Source organism: Hylobates moloch, unplaced genomic scaffold, assembly GCF_009828535.3.
Source record: "Hylobates moloch isolate HMO894 unplaced genomic scaffold, HMol_V3 SCAFFOLD_7, whole genome shotgun sequence".
Lineage (NCBI taxonomy): Eukaryota > Metazoa > Chordata > Mammalia > Primates > Hylobatidae > Hylobates > Hylobates moloch.
In genome coordinates this window covers 10,548,463-10,568,769 of record NW_026652282.1, presented here as the reverse complement: position 1 = coordinate 10,568,769, position 20,307 = coordinate 10,548,463, and the positions used below count along the sequence as shown (strand labels likewise).

The following is a 20,307-nucleotide window of genomic DNA, read 5'->3' as shown; positions in this document are numbered from 1 at the left end:
TTCCAAATCTTTCTACCGACGTGATATTTCATAGAGAGATGTCTATAGTTTGTCACCTTGGGCAGATGCATTGGGGAAACTGTCTTTTTTTATTAATATAATTAATCATAACTTAGGTCCTGTGTCCTGCATGTTATATTCCGGGAACATGGAATGTGTAGTTTTCTGCTAATGCTGAGGAGGAACTGGAGGGGCATGCATGTTAATTCTGCTTTGGTTCCGCTAATGCTGTAGTGATTTGGGCATTCTCTAATTTTCTTATTCTAATATGATTGCTCTTTCCTGTATCAGGCCCTGACTACGACTTGTAATAATCATTTACAGTTGGAGCTTCAGAGAGGGGACATCAGCTCTGTCACCCAGTGCTGATGGAAAGGCAGGGCGGGGGATCTTCTGCTAATTATGACTTGGAGACTGGGGGGAAGAAAACTGATAAAGGTCCTATTTCTTAAAGGGAATCTTAGAACGTACCACAATTTTCATATACAGAATGGCTTTTTGGAGGAATAAAGTGTTTTTGCAGTAAGAAAATGGCAGAAAGTAGGAACGAAAATTAATCTCTTTTTTCTAAATAATGACTGATTTCAAGTTTGATGTCCCATAGAATCAGCTCAGCCACTGTTAGGTTAATGGATTTCACTGTATTGTAATTTATCTCCCTCACTCAAAGTCATAGACTGTCATAAATGCACAAAAACATATTCTATAACCGCAGTGGCTCTAATATAAAAAGCCATCATGCTAAGGTTATTTCTCACAACCCTTGCGTCCACTGATAGTCACTAAAGAGTAATTCTCCAGTACAGGGACAAAACTTCGTTTTATTTATAAAGATATAGGCTGAACCATGTGAAATTGCTGATAGTCAACCATTTTAAACCTACAAAAACGGCAATTACTTGTACTTCAGCTTCACAGTATGCTGGGGTAAAGACTGCTTGTTTTTATATAAAATTTCATTGGTACACAATAATATTTTATCCTAAACAGAGCAATTTTACTTTTTAAATTTATTTTTTTAGGTATCACACAAGACACATAACATAAAATTTACCATTTTAAGTATACGATTCAGTGGCATTAATAGCACCTTAATTTTAAAATCGTTTGTTTAGTTCAATCCTCGTATCAAACCTACACCTCCCCACCAAAAACCCAGCCTGTATTTTCTTGTGTGTCTTTTAAAAAAAAAAATCTTCATCAATGGCCAAATAGCTATAAGACAAGCTCTTGGGAATATTTATCAAGATGAAGAAGTGAGATCAAAGTTTTTTCCGTGATGACTGGAGACTAAGTTGATTGCATGTTGTCGGGGTATGATAATGTAATAGCATTGTCCCAAGGAAGCCTATCACGGTTTATAGTCTTCCACAATTTTATCCTAAAATTATGATTTTACTTAGTACATACTTTTAATTTTTATTAGCGTGGTATTCAACCATGGCAGATAAAACCGTTTTGGTCTTTGCAAAAAAATCCCTTTTTAAAATTTCTCTCTGAAAGGAAGCAAAGGTCATATAACCAATATTAAATCATTACTACACGACTGTGTAGCTTATCACTTAGTCTTATGGACTGCTATTATTTTATGTCAATTAAATCTTATTTAATAACAGATCTACAGGTTGCTAGTACATCCCTGACAACCTGTATCTGAAAAGTCATTAGTTGTGATTTTAGAGACAAAATTAGAAGCAAAAGATAATTTCTGAAGGAACTTTAAAAATTACCTAAATGTATAAACACTAGCTGCTTGTTAAATAATTCAAAAATATCACACTACCAGAAGCTAGTGTGACATGTACGGTACATGCTTGAATAAGAATACAAGCCAGGGAATTTGTTTTTCCTGATCTACAGCAAGAGGGGATGTGATTGTTATGTGACCCACCATAATTGTTGATCTGGAGGGTGGCTTATCTAATTTGCATTTAGATGAACAAGTTCATATGCTGGCTACACAAAATCAAAGCCCACACAAGACACTTTGTAGTTTCCCACTTTGCTCACCCATCATCATTAAAGTACACATAGGATAAAATGATAGCCACAAATGTTTCTGCGTGATTGTCACATCAGTATTCCTTCAGATTTAATTTTAAGTTTATTAAAAAATTATTTTTCCATTGAAATTAACATTTTAAAACTTGACATAATTATTTATAGAATGTATTATATAATTCTTGAGCTGGTGGATCTGTTTTTTATGTTTTAAGCCTTTCAGCAAAGGATTTTATTCATTAAATTTAATCCTGTAAATTTTGTCAGTTTACACAGAGTTTTTTATGCACGTATATATTTTTTTTCCTGTGTTTCTCCTTTCCCATCTGTTTTCAGTGGTTGGTGATGGAGCGATGCCTGTCTCTTAATTTGGGGCATTATTGCCCAATGGCTAATACCCAATAGCATGTGAATTAATATCTTTGGATAATTATTGCAGTGTCTATTAAGAACTAAGAATGTAAATTAAACTTAGCTTTATAAATTGACCTTGCTTTTCTAGTTGGGATCTTTCCTGGGAGTTTCAGCAGGACAACACAACCCAGCTATTGTGATTCACTAACTCCTACAAAGAGAGCTCTTTCTTTAAACTAAATCAGAATGACTTTGTTTCTACTTTAGACAAAATCCATGTCCTTAAAAAAGGAAAGCATTTGTGTTTTTTCAGTCTCATAGTTTTTATCACAGAATGCTACCAGATAGCAAAATTCACAAGAAGTATTTAGTAGGTATTTAGGGAATTTTAAGGAAAGCAAGCAGATTTTCTTAGATGGATGTAAGAAATGCCAAATTATTACAAATGACAGTTTTTAAATTAAAAGCATTAAAGTGTGAAGATTCAGTAAGCAGATTCACTGACATGGAATAGGAGGAAATGAATAAGACAGAATCAAAAGAAATAGATCATGGAACCCAATAATAAAAAGATGGAGAGTCGGTTTCCATTGATTTCAGTGGAGTATTGTTGTCATTTCATTTGTGAAAATAAATGCATCTGAAATTGCTGAGAGTGGGTAATCACTGAGTAGAAAAATAATTGAATCATAACAACTTTGTATGCTCTATTATGGGGGAAAAATCTGTCTGTTATGAAAATTATTTTCATTATATGTAGGTAATTGAATTCTACTGAAACAATTATAGTCAGGTTAGTTAACTTCCTATGAATCATTGCTGAAATAAATTACAGGCATCAAATTAAATTCCTAACCACACAGGAAGAAAAATATAGTGAATGGGAAACAATGTGTAATTTAGAATAAATTACAGGATATAGTCAAAGTAAGAAATTAATTTAAATTATTGACTTCCTTAAAAAATTAATACGTCCATTTTAATCTTTTTAATCAAATAGATACAATTCTTTATGTTTTTTTTAATTTAGCAAAATGTATGCACTTTTGGCTCTCATTTTTCATTTAGGAAGAAAAGCACTCCTCTAGAATATACGACTTGTATGATTAAAAACCCAAAGGGCCACATAACACACGTTACACTATTCCTAATGATCTGCGAATTATTGCATTTTGAAATTTGTATTGACATTTTCTAACTTGGCTATATAAATATGGTACAGAGGAAGTTTTAGATGCAGTTATTATCTGTAAGAATTTGCCAAGGTGGACATCTGAAGAGTTGGTGTCTGGGGAATAGGCTGTAGAGAAAAGTGGCTGGCCAGATGGTGCGGAACATATGTGGTAGGTATGATACAGCTTCCTTTGATTTTTTTTTTTTTTTCAAACACTTAAATGTGGAAAAGATCTCAACGAGCCATTTGGTACGTCTTCTACTTTTACATTATTAATTCCATTAGGATTTTTTTCAAGACTTGGCCTTGCTATTTCGTTAGAAAAAGAATTCTGGGCCATTTCTGGAAATTTAGATTTGCCTTCCCTGAAATTGAGTGTAAACCCTGAATTAAGATTATTATGATTTTCAAGATCACGTTTCTCTGTTATTTGGAAGTACAGGGTCAATTTAGACTAAATGATCTTAATAAAGTGACTTAGTCTTGATGTATCTGAGAACATGCAAAATAACCAGTGTCCCCATGACTTAAACTTCCCCTCTCTGTGACTGTGATGGATTGGATTGTTACAAAGACACTCTTGGTTTTTTCTCCTTTGGACCAAATGTGCATACATGGGAGATAGTTGGCCAGGAGTAGGGATGGCCATGGAATGAAGGAAGAAAGTGACCACACTGACTGTTTTTAAGAGAGGGAGGTTACAATCCCAGTTTCACAAATGTGCTTTGTTGTTCATTCATTTATTCATTTAATGGTGTTCTCTGCCGGGTGTGGTGGCTCATGCCTGTAATCCCACCACTTTGGGAGGCCGAGGCGGGCAGATCAAGAGGTCAAGAGATCGAGACCATCCTGGCTAACACGGTGAAACCCCGTCTCTACTAAAAATACAAAAACAAAATTAGCCGGGCGTGGTGGCGTGTGCCTGTAATCCCAGCTACTCAGGAGGCTGAGGCAGGAGAATGGTGTGAACCCGGGAGGCGGAGGTTGCAGTGAGCCGAGATAGTGCCACTGCACTCCAGCCTGGGTGACAGAGCAAGACTCCATCTCAAAAAAAAAAAAAAGTGTTCTCCTTTGAAATGTCATTCTTCCTCTGTCCCTTCAGCTCACGTTACAGGAGTACAAGGGTGCTAAGTCATCATAGGGACCATTAGGGGTAGTATAATCTTGGTTTTAATAATAATTTTGCTGATTGGTGGCAGACTAAATAGCAGACAAAATGCCATAGAGGAGAATTTTGATCCTTAGCCAGCTGAGTGATATTTCTCGTCAAAGAGTGTATAAGAGAAAATACAATAATTTCCTATTTGATAAGCTGATTTTATTAATTGCATTAACTGCTCTATGTAGCCAAGCCTTACTATACTGTATTTAAAATCAAGGGTCAACACACTTTTTCTGTAAAGATCAGATAGTAAATATTTTAGGTGCTGCAGACCACTCAGTGTCTGTTGTAACTGTTCAAATCTGCCACTATAGCATGAAAGCAGCCCTAGATAGTATGTAAACAAATGGGTGCAACTGTGTTCCAATAAAACCTTATAAATAAAAACAGATGGCTATAATTTACCAACCTTTACTGTATTTATAGCAGTTATGGCATTCCTTAATATTTTAAATAATGGCTAAAAATGAAGGATAACAAATATAGCTTTGAAAGACCTTGCTCAGTGAATATGGTCTTTCTTGGAAGCTCAGTGTTTGTCACTTAGTTGCTTCCGGTGATAATTTCCTAGGTGCTAAGAAGCATGACAGTCTGAAGTTCATTTGTTCAGCCTTCTCACTAAATTACATTAAATAAGTAAATGGGGAAAAATGAACAAGGCATTGTTTTGCTTTCCTTTTTGCAATTTCCCCTTGTTTCATGTCCACCTTTGGCAATGACCACTCACAGCTGTGTCTGTCTTCATAAGCCACCACTGGTCACCTCATCTCTATCTTCTACTCTCTTAGGGGGAACACTTTGCAGTTTTTCCTCTGTAGGGCATAAACCATGTTCCCATTTCTTGCCAGGTGCCCAGAATCAAGTCATTTTAAAAGACCTTTTGAGCCAAGGCATCCTCTTGGAATCCTGTGACTGCCTTTTAGGTGTTGGGATCCTGTCCTTGGGATTAAAATGTATAGTGTGTTTTTTAAAATTTTATAAATAACTTTATATTTAATGCCTTTATTTAAATTTGGCTCAAAAATATAAAATAGAAGTGATTTTTCTTTTCTTTCATATCTAAAGATTTACTGTTGTAAAAAGGCCCCTCCAGAAGTGTAAGTCCAGGGGATTTGGAACACATCCATCCAGTTGCCTATCCCATCGGTGTGTCTTCTGGATCTATTCTTTTTTTTTTTTTTTTAAATCCTGAATTAAGGGTCTTAGGCATGGCTGCCATGTTTTTCTCAGAAAACACGTTTACATTGAGCAGTCCATGGTTTTTCATTGTCATTGCCTGGCAGCCTGTGCTTCCTTGCCCGAACACCTGGAGACTTACCCCATCCATATGAGGAGATGAGCACAGAGCATGGATGAATCTTCTGCAGAGATACCCTGAATTTCATGGCCTGGCTTGGGTAAAAGTCAGCACGGTGGGGGATTTAGAGGTCCATTTCTGGTCCACAGGGTCCCAGGGTGCTCCCTTCCTTCCAACCAAATATTTATTCAGCCAGTGTTTATTGGGCACCTGTGTGCTGACTATGTAGAGACAAATTTTTTAAAAGGATAAAAATTTCCAGATCAAAAGTGATAGAGCTACTTAGAATCGTCTTGCTTAGGGGTCTATGTGGAGGGCTCACAGCCCCTTTACCAAGAGGAAATCAGATCATACCATGAAGTGCCTTGACCTTCTGTTTTTTTTTCTGTCAGCCCCACTGGGTTTTCTTGCCTTCAGAGAATGTAGCAACACCTATTTCTGAGAGAGAATCTCCTGAACAGTAAAGCAAAAATCTAAATCTGTTTTTTGGTTTTTTTTTTTTTTTTTTTCTTTTTTTGAGACAGAGTCTCACCCTGTCACCCAGGCTGGAGTGCAGTGGCATGATCTCAGCTCACTGCAACCTCCACCTCCCAGGTTTAAGTGATTCTCCTGCCTCAGCCTCCAGAGTAGCTGGGACTATAGGCGTATGCCACCACGCCCGGCTAATTTTTTTTTTTCCTGAGACAGAGTTTTACTCTTTTTTCTTTTTTCTTTTTTTTTTCTTTTTGCCCAGGCTGGAATGCAGTGGCGTGATCTCAACTCACTGCAACCTCCATCTCCTGGGTTCAAGCAATTCTTCTGCCTCAGCCTCCCAGGTAGCTGGGACTACAAGTGTGCGCCACTATGCCCAGCTAATTTTTGTATTTTTAGTAGAGACAGGGTTTCACCATGTTGGCCAGGCTGGTATCAAACTCCTCACCTCAGGTGATCTGGCTGCCTCGACCTCTCAAAGTGTTGGAATTACAGGCATGAGCCACCGCACCTGGCCAATTTTTTTTTATTTTTATTTTTTATTATTTTTAGTAGAGACAGAGTTTCGCCATGTTGGCCAGGCTGGTTTTGAACTCCTGACCTCAAGGGATCCGCCCGCCTTGGCCTCCCAAAGTGCTGGGATTACAGGTGTGAGCCACCACACCCAGCCCACAAAAATCTCAATCTAAGGAAGGCTGAAAGTTAAGAAATTTTAAGAAGCCTGAGATAACATCAGTAGCTTAGGACCTGGACTGTTTCTTTAGGAGACACAGAAGCACAACTCAACTGCAAATGCACCTCAGGAAAACTCTTGTTGGGCTGTTGCCTCAGCAAAAGAGTAGAAAATTGCCATGCACGCAGAGGTCACAGTAGGATGTATGGTGGTTTCCAAAGTGTGCCCTCTTGAGTGAAATTGCTAAGGTTCACATTCAGGCTTCTCTACCTCCTGGCTGAAAGATCTTGGGCAAGTGATTATTACCTTCTCCTTGCCCTCAGGTTGTTCCCTTGTAAAAATGGAATAATAATAGTACCTATTTCAGAGGGTGGTTGTGACAGATGTAATAGGTACCGCATGCTGAGTGCAGTGCATAGTACATCGTAAGCACTCCATAAATTTTAGCTGTCATCATTGTTGACCACAAAAATAGTTTCATTGTGCAGTTCTGATCTTATCCCAGCATCTTTTCTGCACCTCCCTACGCTGGTTTTAAATAAGTTATGTATACCTTACCTTGAAGTCAAAAAGATTTTTTCTGAAACACTCTAGAAAAGCATGTTTCTGCTTCCAAACCTGAAATACCTTACAAGTTTTCAGAGATTGTGGAGAGTGGAGTTGGGATTTTATAAAGGCTTTGTGAGGTTTTACTTGCCTCACACTGTGGCTTTAGTAGGTTCTTCTCCTCGGAGACCTGAGCTGCCAGATGGTGCATTACGACCTGATCTTCTGATGGAATCATTACCCACATCAATGGCAATCTTTTTTTTTAATCCTTAAATATTTGTGGTGCCCCAGAGGATGTAACCCCTTATTAGGTTTTATGGGATTCTCGGAGATAAACTGGCCATAGCGACCTTATGATCTCTTTGAGATTTCAAGATTGTAATTCAACTAACTTTTATGAGAAGCCTACTCTGTGCCAGGCAAATTGGTAGGTATTTTTCTTTGCAATCCCCTAAGAAGTGGGAAATATTGTATCATATTACCAGATAGAGACCTGAGTCCTCAGGGAGTGCCAGCTGTCACCATGTGTGTAATTAAGCAGTGGTTTGAGCCCAAGACCAGTAGCCCTTTCTGTACAGCACATGAGAGAAAATTGGAACAGGATTTAATCCAGAACATTCTAGACTCTGACGTTCTGAGTTTAAGATAAGGTGACAGACAATACTGCAGACGTCAATGGGAGGACAAGTATTTCATCCAAGATTCAGCAGACCATTGGGTTGTTTGCCAGGTTTTCTGGACTAGAGCTGGGTACCCTTACAGAGAGGGAGCCTGCGTTCACCTTTGCTAGTGCAGCTGGCAATAATTATAGTGCTCTGTTAGTGCTCTGTTGGTCTGAAAAGGAAACAGAAAGAAAAATATTATTGTGAGAAGCCAAATTTTCACTATAAATAGTATCTTCCCCAAATGAGCATTTTAAGAAGCAGGATATGGTTGGGGTGGGGGGAGATGTAGAAAATAAAGATCATTTTGGTGATTTACATAAACTTCAATTTAGAAACGGAGGACATTCTCAATGGATCATGCTGGTACTGAAGGGTTGCATTTCAATAGCATATTTTTTAAACTCCCCATTTCCTTTCTATGGTAAAGAATAAATAAAAATGCTGATACAGAATCTTTGCTGGAGATAGAGACACTGACTCTTTGCCACCTGAAATTGGCAGTGAACAGCAGAGCTGAAATGGAAATTGGCAGGTACCACTGGATGTACCCAGGCTCAAAGAACCACCAGTACCATCCCGTGCCAACCCTGGGGGACAGGGCTAGCCCCTTGAGCAGTCCAGGTAAATACAGCCTTGGGGTGAATTCTAATAGCAAGTCAACTGTTGTCTTTAATATTATCTGTAATGGCTCTTGCAGCTTGGTGATATTTTATGTTTTGCTTGGTGCATTAATTTGTTCACACGGGCATGGGTGGAATTCGCCCTATAAACATTTTTTAATCATCTTTCTTTTTCTCTCTCCCTCTCCATTCCACCCCATCTTTCTCCACTTTCTTCTCCTTCTTCCCTCTTTCTTCACCTTCAATCACTTCTTCTTCTCAAAGGGAACAATGTACAGTGAGATATGCCTTTGGTTAACCGTGACATTTCCAGTGCCTGAACCAATAATGGGGGAGGGGGGCCACCCACATCCCCCATGTGGCCAAGAACTGGGCCAGGGCCTTCAAGGAACCTTGGCTCTGAGAGTACCGTGAGTGTCCCCAAATGTCTTCCCAGCCCTGCTGCTCTGCACCACCCTCTCATATCAGTCATTGCTTTGAGAAAGAGAAATCAAAGCTGTGAAAGTAGGATTGGATAACCATGTACCCGATTCCTATCAGGTAGGTTCAGTGGGTCCGGTTTCCATTTTCCTTGCTCGTTAGGAACATTGGCCATTCAGAACTGCTAGGTGCTGGATCTGGGTGAGGTGTGCGACAGCTGATTTGGGGACCTAGAAGGGGCAAAAGGCGAAGCAATATGAACATCCAACCTCCCACGTTCCCAAAGCCAACACAAGTCGTGATGCCCAGCTCAGTTAGCTAAAACTCAATGATTTTGCCGTGTACAACCATAGTTCAAACTACATAAGATGCAGACATAAAGGGCTGGTGGTAGGTTGGATAAACACAGTAAGAGGCTTAAAGTATTTCTGTGATTTTGCATCAATCCATAACATTTCTCCCAAATGCTTGCTAACTTTTTCAGGAGTAAACGTAGCATGTACAGCTCCAGAAAGGGCAATCCCAAGGTACAATGTAAGTTACCCATTGAATTACAAAGTCATAAAATCCATGATTAATAAAACTTTTTCCTTTAAAATCTAAATTGTGGTGTCAGGTTAATTAAAATGAAATCTGACGTTGGATTTAGTTCTGTCTTGGGTTATGCATTCCTTCATCTGTCCTATGGCTATCAGGTGCTGCTTCTGTGTGTGCCTGTACAGCGCTGGCTAAATAGGGTGAGCACGAGGTTCTCATCCATCCATTCTCATAGATCCTATAAAGAATATGGAGGGTTCTGGAATCTTGATTTAAAAAAAAGTCATTAGACATGATATATCCATACAATAGCTACTATTCAGCAATAAAAAGGAATGAAATATTGGTGCATGCTGCAACATGGATGAACCTCAAAAACATCATGCTAAGTGAAAGAAGCCAAACACAAGAGACCAAATGTTCTACCACTCTGTTTATGTTAAATTTACAGAACTGGTGAGATAAGAAGTAGATTAGTGGTTGCAAGAGGCTGAGAGAAGGGAGGATTGGGGAGCAACTACAGATGGGTACAAGGGATCATTTTTGGTGTGATGAAAATGTTCTAAAATTAGATTGTGGTAATGGTCACACAACTCTGTACGTTTACTCAAAATCATTGAATTGTATACTTGAAACAGTTGAATTTTGTAGAATATAAATTGTATCTGCTTTAAAAAAAAAAAAAAGCAAAAAAGCCATGAGATGTGCATAATTCAAGGGTGGGGAGCGGGGAAAGGGGTATTTTTTAACATGACAAGAAGCCTCCAAGTTATCAGAAACTACTGCTTGAGGGAGGAGTCCCTCTTCATCTTAAGAGTCTTTAAGAGTCTTCATTTTAAGAGTGTTGAATGACATCAGGCCAGCTGGAAACCCAGAAAAATACTTATTGTTTCCTGTATTTTAGTTCATTAAACTGGTAAAAAATAAACACAATATCTTATGTGGGGGGGATTGTAAAAACCTCTGTCAATTGCTCTTGAAGAGTTTTCTCCACTTGTTGAGCAGTTCCCTGTAAAAGCATTACAATAAGATTTGTGTGCTTTTGATCCTACAGTGAAACACCAAAATCTGGGCATTCATAGCAGCAGTGGCAGCTGAGAAGAAAAATACGAGGCTCCATTTTCTTTTTTTCTGAAACTGATTTCTTTCAGAATTCCAAAGAATTTGGGTTTCCAAAAGATAACATAGTGCATACATCATGTACTGCATGATACCACCACTGAGTGTCTCTGCAAATCTAACTCATTAATCTTTCTGGAGAGCCCAAGACTGTAAACAACTCCTTGTCCATTCAGGTGAGATTTTAGCACCAAGGAAGATGAGATCAGAACAGGTTTTGCTGCCAGATGAGTTAGGGGAGAAAAAAAAAATTACTTTTCAAGTTTTTTGGAATTCCAGAATGATATGATGAAAGATTGTGGAAGTCTAATAGTATGAGGTTGCTGGTGATACTACTGCAAGTGAGAATTCCATGAACTAGCAGGTTCTTGCCTGAGGGGGAGAAACAAAATCACTGAATTTGATTTAAAGAATTATCTTCCCAGATCCTGAAACAATCTCTACCTACACATAGTTTTAACTTTTTGTGTGCATTGATGGAAATAATCGGAAAAAAGATGCCTCCATAGGGACTGTTTATGTCTGGAGCTGTCTGCAGTGACCTTATGTGTGTGTGTAACCCCAGGCCAGAGGTTTTGATTCAGGCTGACCAGGAAATTTCTGCCAAAGGAAAATGCCTCTCCCACTCATGCAGTTACTGTAGTGGAGACTGCCCTTCTCCAGGAACTTCCTTATTCCCCATTGGAAAGGTCATGGTGGTTCCAGGATGGTTCCAGGGTCCTTTTCATGGTTTTCTTTTTCTTGCTGCTGCTACCCAGTAGAATTCCATCTTTAGGGGTTGGATAGTTATTCTTTCCTTATCTCTTTTTCCTTTTCAATTTTTAGCTGCTTTGGACATGTAGTGTCCACATCTTTTCTGCCTTCAGGAGATGAAAGGATGTATGGCCACATGGGCTACCCCCCCATGATGCTGCCCTAGGGGCCTGGCCTGAGGTGGTGGTCTGAGATGCAGGCAAGCGATGAAGCAGGGAGTAGTAGTTCATGCTAAGTCTCCAGTCAATGGAATATTGTGCTTAACATTGGAGGGAGTACTTCTAGACTGTTGTAGATTGTGTTACACAGGCTCCAGAGGATAGCCTAAGAAAATCTAGATTCTCTATTCCAAGCGCGGGCTGTGGACCAGCCGAATCGACACCTCCAGGAGCTTGTTAGAAATGCAGAGTCCCAGGTCCCACCCAGCCCCACTGAATCACAATCTGCATTTTCATAAGACTTCCAGGTGGTTCCTATGCACATTAAAGCTTGAGAAGCACTAATTCAGAGCACGGTCCAAGAGCAAGAAGGGAGAAGACAGGAAGGAATTGATTATGTGAATTTACCCTCGAGATCTAGAAATCTTTATCTTTGGAAAAGATAAAGAATTGCTCAAGGTATTCATCCTTTCTTCTTTCCGTTTCTATTTAGGGAGAGGCATGTCTAAGCAATGCCAAGGCAGTCATTAATCTGCTGAGTCCTCGCTGGTTTGAAAAACAGTGACCTTGCTTCTCTTACCTGCTTGTCTCATGAGGGGGTTTGGGGAAGGGGCAGCGAAGGTGAGAAAGGTTTGTTTCTTTGTGGCAAAGTGAAGGCCAGAGGAGAAAGTAGTTGATGGAAGCTTGGGAGAAATTCTCAAATGTCTCTCATCTCCCTCTTTAATATAATCCAATGACATGCAAGATGCCGTGACTAAATATAGGCTGCCATTTTTAGTGGACTAAGAATGGTTCTTTATATACAGTTAAATCTGTAATTCAGAATTCAGTCTCACAAGGAAGGAGTAGAATAACCACCCACTTCACATATCACCAGTTTCCCCCTCTCAAATCCAAAATGCTCTGATGTTTCAGTTAAGATGGCCACAGATAATTCCAGAAGTCGGGACAAAGAGCACACCCTCTACATAGGAACTGTCACAGAGGATGTCGGGAGAGGAGGGCCCTCCGGAGTGTTGGTATTTAGCAAGAAGCCCAAGTGTTGTGATTTGCACCACAGAGAACGGATTCCTGAGTCGCCACGGGGTTAGGGGTTGTGGGGTGGGGGCAGGTAGCAGACTGACAGGGAGGGCCCAGCACTGCTGTTAACTCATGTTGCACCGTGTCTGCCCAGATGTAACCACAGGCTGGCTCCTGGGAACTGCAGACTTTATCCCTTGGCCCCCTTCTAGGCTGAGCCTGGGACTTCTCTCTCAGTGATCTGCTTTGTAGAGGGACACCTGTAGCTATAAGTCTTGGGAAATGCTACTGGATTTTTGTCATTGTTCTTTAGTGTCACTCTTTCCTAACCTAAGGTTGTAAGGCCACTAAGTTTGAGGTCTTCTCCCAAACCACTTGAAATGTATTTTAAGGGGGAAGAAAAACCCTTAATCCTTCTGCGTGTACCATTGCACCTCTGGCCATAGTTGGGTGTTGACCATAACTGACAGTCTGGTCGTGCCATGTGGGTTCTGCTGGTGGTATCATTCTGTCCCCAGAGGCTGGTTGCAGAAGCTTTCGTAGCTTATCCAGCCTAAGCCAGTGGATGCTCTCAGTCTGGTGCCTTCCAGTTACTCAAGATATTTCTGGTTACATGGAGGTAAATGGTGAACACAGTGGAAGCACATTGTAGCTCAGGCTCATGCTGTAAAGTCCCTGAGATTTTTAGAGTACTTTGCCTTTTGTTTTTTGAAATGTATCAATTCTTTCATTTTCAAAGCACCTGCAGTTTTCACCAAAAAAGTGCCATATACAGCAGTTAACCATTTTATAGTTTATTTACTGACTGCTATGGCAGTCTTTATATATATATATATAATTTATCTATAGCTATAAACAAATACATATCGATATAAGTAATTTCTTGATTGTTTATGAACGTTCCATTGTTTATGGGCTATATTGTTAGTCTGTGATTAGCACCTGATTATGTAACAATGGCTTACTGTGTCTGTGACATATCAGCTCCCTTTGTCTTTTGGTTTTATGTTTGCTTATCATCTTAGAGTAGGCAGACAGAAAAAGCAGAGATAAAAAGCAGATCGACGAGTATTGAGTGTTGATCTGGGGCTTTCTGTCAGACATGTCTGATTTTAGGGACACTGGCTTGGATTATTCAAGACTGAGTACTTCTCGGTCTATGAGAAGTAGTGTCATCTGGTCTTTGCTGCCTTTAAAATGTCCCTTATATGTTTTCATATAAATCTAACTAGAGTCCATTAAAATTAATTTTGCTTTGAAATCTTTTGCCACCCTTAGAGGTAACTGGAATTACTCTGAAGTAGCTGGGGAGTAGCTGAAGTCAGCCACTTGGGTCTTCCCACCTCCTCAGGCTGTGTCCTTTTGGGTGCCAAAGTTCACTCCCAAATAAGCCACATATACCCCCACACCCTGAGTGCATCCATGTCTATGAAAAGCTTATATGAATTGGCTTTTGTACTAAACGGAATGCTCTGGGTGTCAGAGTCATTTAGGTGGGACAAATCTTCCTCTGAAGATCATCATGCTTGTATTTTCTGGAGACTTCCATGAACAATGCTTTCACCCCCAAGGACTAGCTCTAGGGATGAAATGTCAGGCTGGTAGGAGAGGTAATGGGATCGAAACAAGCCTTCCTGTGTCTTGAGAAAACCTTGTTTATATTCATGTGCTGTTTCCCAGTGGCAATAAATCGAGATTCCTGTGAGGATTTGACAGACGAGGCTGTGATGCCACCCACTGTTTTTGTAAAGAAAGTGTTATCAGAACCGGCCAGGCCCATTTGATTGTGGCTGCTTTTGTACTCCAGTAGCAGAGTTGAGAAGCTGCAACTGTACACCCTGCAAAGCCAAAAGTATTTGCCATCTGGTCCTTTACAGAAAACAATTGCCAATCCTTGAATTAGAATTTGCAAAGTGTGCCAAAATGCAATACTCTATCTACTGATGTTAGGCAACACCTAAAAACTTTGCTCGGCACTCAGTTTCCTAAAATCTTCTCCATCAAACATCCCTCATCCTCTGCCCTCCAGGCCCCAGAATCCTTGCTCTCTGTGGGGAATAGGGACTCCCTGCTCACAGGCTGTCAACTAAGGCTCAGCCCTTCTTCAGAGAATTTCTTGGTACTTTCTAGAAGCTCAGCCCCTCTGGCCTCTTTCAGGTCCTTCTCTGAGTTTTCCCATAATAAACCAAGTCCCGGTAAGTGGATATTGTGAGCTACTTTCATCTAGTGTTCTATTCAGTGCACTTTAGCAAGTTTTATTTCCTGTGTATAGAAAAGACATTTGTCGTTTACTAAATGTAGTGTTGGGGATCATTTCTTTATTTTTTTTTTTCAAAGTATGAGGTTCCAGTGCCCTGAATCGGAATCGCTAAGAATGCTGGTTAAAATTTCAGATTTCATATGGGCATGGTGGCACACATCTGTAGTCCCAGCTACTTGGGAGGCTAAGGCAGGAGGATCACTTGAGCCCAGAAGTTCAAATTCAGCCTGGGCAACATAGCAAGACCCGATCTCTTAAAAAGAAAAATCAGATTCCCAGTCCCCACCTACCCTCTCTGTGATGGGTCCCAGAAATTTGGCCCATTTTAAGAAGCTCCCCCAGGCAATTCTAATGCACAGTAAAGTTTGACCACCACTGCTATATACATAGAAGGTCGTAACCCCTCATTATAACATCTTTGGTAAAGTATCGTTTCAGTTCAACCTGTGTATGTATATGTTCAACCTGTATATGTATTTACAGTTAAGATGCTCAAAGTCAAATCTCCACATCCTTAGCAGACAGTACTATTGAATTTGAAGTAAATTCCTCTTGAAGTAATGTTTTGCTATCGCCACTATATTTTTGTGTATAAGAGCCAATGCAAAAACATTCTATTGTAAAGCTGTAGGCAAACATCAGAGCTCAGGCTGTGTGTTAGTTATCAATTGTTGCATAACAAATTCCTCCAAAACATAGTGGCTAGGAACAAAAACGTATATTATCTCGGCTTCCTTAGGTCAGGAGTCTGGGTTCAGCTTAGCTGTCTCAGAAACTCTAATGAGATTTCAGTCTCATCTGAAGGCCTAACTGGGGAAGGATCCACTTCCAAGCTCATTCATGTGGCTATTGGCAGGACTTGGTTACTTTGGGACTGATGGCCTCAGTTCCTCACAGGCTATTGGCCTAAAACCTCCCTTGATTTTTTTCCATGTGTGGGCCCTCCATAGCTACTTCATGACATAGCAGATGACTTCATCAGAGAGAGAGAGCAAGTGAGCAGGTAAGAGAATGTGCCAGCCAGAGAGACAATGCTAACAGGACAGAAGTCAGTTTTTTGAAACCTAATCAGGGAAGTGACATCTCATCACTTTTGCCATATTCTAGTCCTAAGAAGTAAGCTACTAGGTCCAGCCCACATTCAGGGGAGGGAATTACACAAGACCATGAATGTAGATTTGTGGGGATCATCGGGGGTGGTGTCTTAGCTGCCTGCCGCAGTCTGTACAAACATTTCACAGTGCAAATGCATCCTCCATCTCCTTAATGATCATAACCTCTTCACTTTCCCAAAGCCTCACCTCTCAGAGAATGTATCACTGGGTTAAATGAGTACCTGGCAGGTGTTTGATGGCCTTCCTGAGGTACTAGACTCTAAGCTCTCTGTGAGCAGAGGTCTTCATGCCTTGCTCTCTGCTTTGGCCTGGCTTGGGACCTGGGACCAAGAAAGCACTCGTTCATAGTGTTGAATGATGATCACTATTTTTAGCACTCATGATGTGTGACTCTATATGAAATTGTCTAATTTTAGTGTCCATTGTGTACATGGCTCGTTTCCTGGGCCAGGCTGGTCAAGACCTTGCACTCTGAGAGTTGCATAGGAGCTCAGTAGGTGTTTGTTAAGTAAGTTAAGATTAGATTGGCTACTTGTGGTCAGGAGTTTGAGACCAGTCTGGCCAACATAGTGAAACCCCATCTCTACTAAAAAAAATAATAATAATAATACAAAAATTAGCCGGGAGTATTGGTGGGTGCCTGTAGTCCCAGCTACTTGGGAGGCTGAGACAGGAGAATCACTTGAACCCAGGAGGCAGAGGTGCAGTGAGCAGAGATTGTGCCACTGCACTCCAGCCTGAAAAACAGAGCAAGACTGTCTCAAAAAAAAAACAAAAAAAACAAAAAAAACCAGGTTGGCTAATCGAGGTTTCTAGAATCATCTGCATGTAAATAGGGTTAACTTTGTGGGTTGATTTTCTTGAATAAGAATTTCTCAGCCTGAGCTTCACAGTAGAATCCTGGAAGGGAGAGGAGGTCTTTTAAAATTCCGAAGCCACATCCAGACCAAGTCATTCAGAATCTTGAGGGTGGGGCCCAGGCATCAGTGTTCTTGAAAGCTCCCCCACCAGGTGATCCTCTATGCAGCCAAGGTTGAGAACCACTGTGGTAGACCAGTGTTTCCCAATCCGGGGGAGTTTCTGCCTTTCAGGAGATGCCTTTTAGGCATCTAGTGGTAGAGGTCAAGGATGCTGCTAAACATCCTACAGTGCACAGGACAGCCCCTCCCCAACAAAGGATGGCCCATGCCAATAGTACCAGGAGTTGAGAACCCCTGGGCTAGGTCCTATGCTTTGAGTCAGGAAATTGGTTCTAAGTGAAGCAGTAGGAGTCCATGGGGTAGCTTTGTCCCAGATGTTAAGCTTATTGCAGGCATGGATAGCTTGGTAAGTCTGGAATATTATATACAATCTATGTATCGGTGTTTCCTGAAGAGAAACTCATTCTTTTAAAAGGCACGCAGTACATAAACCAATACATTTAAGCCTACAGATATTTATTTATGCAACATAATACCATACACATGTGTGTTTGCATATAGCACGTGCTATAAACACCCTATGCATATAGAGATGTATGCAGGGTATATGAGTGTGTTATTGTGGTTAGAGGAACAGGTATGTCTTCCTCAGCACCCTTTATCTTCCTTCCCCCTCACTGTAGCCTCCTGCCCTCTGCTTGTCTAGTAAAAGCCCTAAGGCCTCCCTGACCCTTGCTGTCCTTACCCTCAGCCCAGAGGATGCCTCTGCTCTGCCTTGCTGCCTGGAGGGTTCCCATCACCCAGGTTAATGTGGCTCTTGGCTTTCACCACCAATCCTTAGTTTCCCAAAGGAGTTCACAACCCTTTTAAACTACTAGTGTGTTTTGTAGAAATTGAACTTCACCAACAGGTCTTTTGAAAACACTTTCTTGTGGTGTAATTGATATGCATATGGTGCATCTCTTTAGTGTCTGACAAGCCTTGACATACATGTATGCTCATGAAAGCAGCACCATGAGCAGAGTGGCAATGTGGCCGCCACTCCCCACTCTTTCCACCCTTCCTATGATCCCAGTCTCCCCAAGCAACCACTGATCTCTCCTTCTGTGTCGATTAGTTTGCATTTTCCAGAATGGCCCCTGTGAAGATGTGTTCACATAAATTCTCTCACCCTTTCTCACCCAAATACAGAATGTTGCGTGATGTTGATTGCTTAATAGCTCCACAGCTTTGTCCAATTTTTATCCTCCCTGCTTTTACTGAAGATGTCCTGCCCCCATGAATAAACCTCAGAAGACCCATTCTGCCACCGCCTACCACTGAAGAGTTTAGCTTGCACCCACTCCAATCCAGCCCACACACCAGTGCCAGATTCATCTCTTACAAGCACATCCCGAATCACGTCTCGCCTGCTCACAAACCTTCCCTCTCTTCCCCTTGCTGCAAAGTGAAGCACAGAGGCTTGAGGCTGACTTGGACATCTTCCATGGGCCAGGCAACGAGGGGACCTACCTTCCTGACTTCTCCCCACCATTACCCTGGTGTCCTTGATAAACTCGGCTACACCCTGAACTCTCGCCATGCCTCCCACACCACATTGGTCCTGCTCTCCTTCTTTTGTGCTTTTCATGGAATCCTTCTGTTCTTCAAGGCCTCTTCACCTCCTGCCATCCATAAACCTTTCCCTTAGCAACCCACACTAACCAAGGAGATCTGTCCCTACCTCACTCCCCCATGTCCCTGTGTCAGCACTCTCTTTATTCTACTTTAGTGGTACCTTATGTGTCTGTGTGTCTTACCGCCCCCTCACCCCACCCACAAGGATCAAAGCCAGGAGGGCACACTTGCAGCCCCCACCACAGTGGCTTGCACATGGCAAGGATTGGACAGACACTCATTGAATGGAATGGAATCCAGGAAATTGGAGACTCTGTCGCCCAGATGGTCAAGGAAACTGATTGCTGCTAAAGCTCAAAATTGCAGATATTAAATACTTCTCAAATGTCTGGAGTAGCCTCCAGATTGCTGTGCTCTTAAAATCTGTGTCATCTGGACTTAGAGCTGGCTTCCCCTATTCTCCATTGATCTCCATGATTCCTTGCTGTCCCACTTCACCAGGCTAAAAGCCTTTGGGAAAACCAAAGCCAGTTCCCACAAAAGGCAAAGGAAGAGACTAACAAGTATCTGGTTGTTGGATTTGTTTATTCCCAGCCATGTAAGCATATCATTGCTTTTATTGACTTGCTTATCTTCTGCTAGTACCATATTGCAAATGTTAGAGGCTCATCTATTTTAAGGGCTCATCTATTTTAAGACTTTCATAGTGTTTTCACAAAGATGAAAATCCCTTATTAAACAGATTTTAGGACAAGCTTCTAAAAGGACCTGCCAAAAAGTGATTTCCTTTCTATCATTAGAAATAGTTTCCACATTCTTATCATTATGTAGTTGAACTTTTATGTCTAGGACTGCATGAAAGACGTGAGAACTGAGAAGCAACCTATATTTGATTTCACACTTTGTTCTTGGACAGGAAGCCCCTGTCAACTGACTTCATATCTTTTTAATGCACTATATTAGTGGTTCACAGAATTTTTTGGGTGTTAGGTCCCTTTACGTGCTTAGAAACAGTTGACCCCAAAACGCCTTTGCTCTTCTGAGTTGTGCCTATAAATATTTTCTATATTAGAAGCTAGAACTGAGGGCTGGGCACGGTGGCTCATGCCTCTAATCCCAGCACTTTGGGAGGCCGATGTAGGCAGATCACCTGAGGTCGGGAGTTCAAAACCAGCCTGGCCAACATGGCGAAACCCCATCACTACCGAAAATACAAAAATTAGCCAGGCCAGCCGGCCGCAGTGGCGCACACCTGTAATCTCAGCACTTTGGGAGGCCGAGGTGGGCGGATCACCTGAGGTCAGGAGTTCGAGACCAGCCTGACCAACATGGAGAAACCCCGTCTCTGCTAAAAATACAAAATTAGCCAGCATGGTGGTGTGTGCCTCAGCCTCCCAAGTAGCTGGGATTACAGGCACACAC

At 41.1% G+C, this 20,307-nt stretch overlaps 1 protein-coding gene across 7 annotated transcripts in view; it reads left to right on the top strand.

Annotated features, from left to right (window-relative positions):
• GPM6B (glycoprotein M6B) overlaps window positions 1-20,307 on the top strand; it is a 166,788-nt gene that overhangs the window by 121,593 nt on the left and 24,888 nt on the right. For 3 of the 7 annotated variants that reach the window (XM_032756586.2, XM_032756585.2, XM_032756587.2), the window contains exon 2: window positions 8,848-8,967. The exons of the other annotated variants lie outside the window; for them this stretch is intronic. In XM_032756586.2, coding sequence (XP_032612477.1) covers window positions 8,848-8,967 — 120 coding nt within the window. The remainder of the gene's footprint in view (window positions 1-8,847; window positions 8,968-20,307) is intronic. 7 annotated transcript variants of the gene reach the window in all.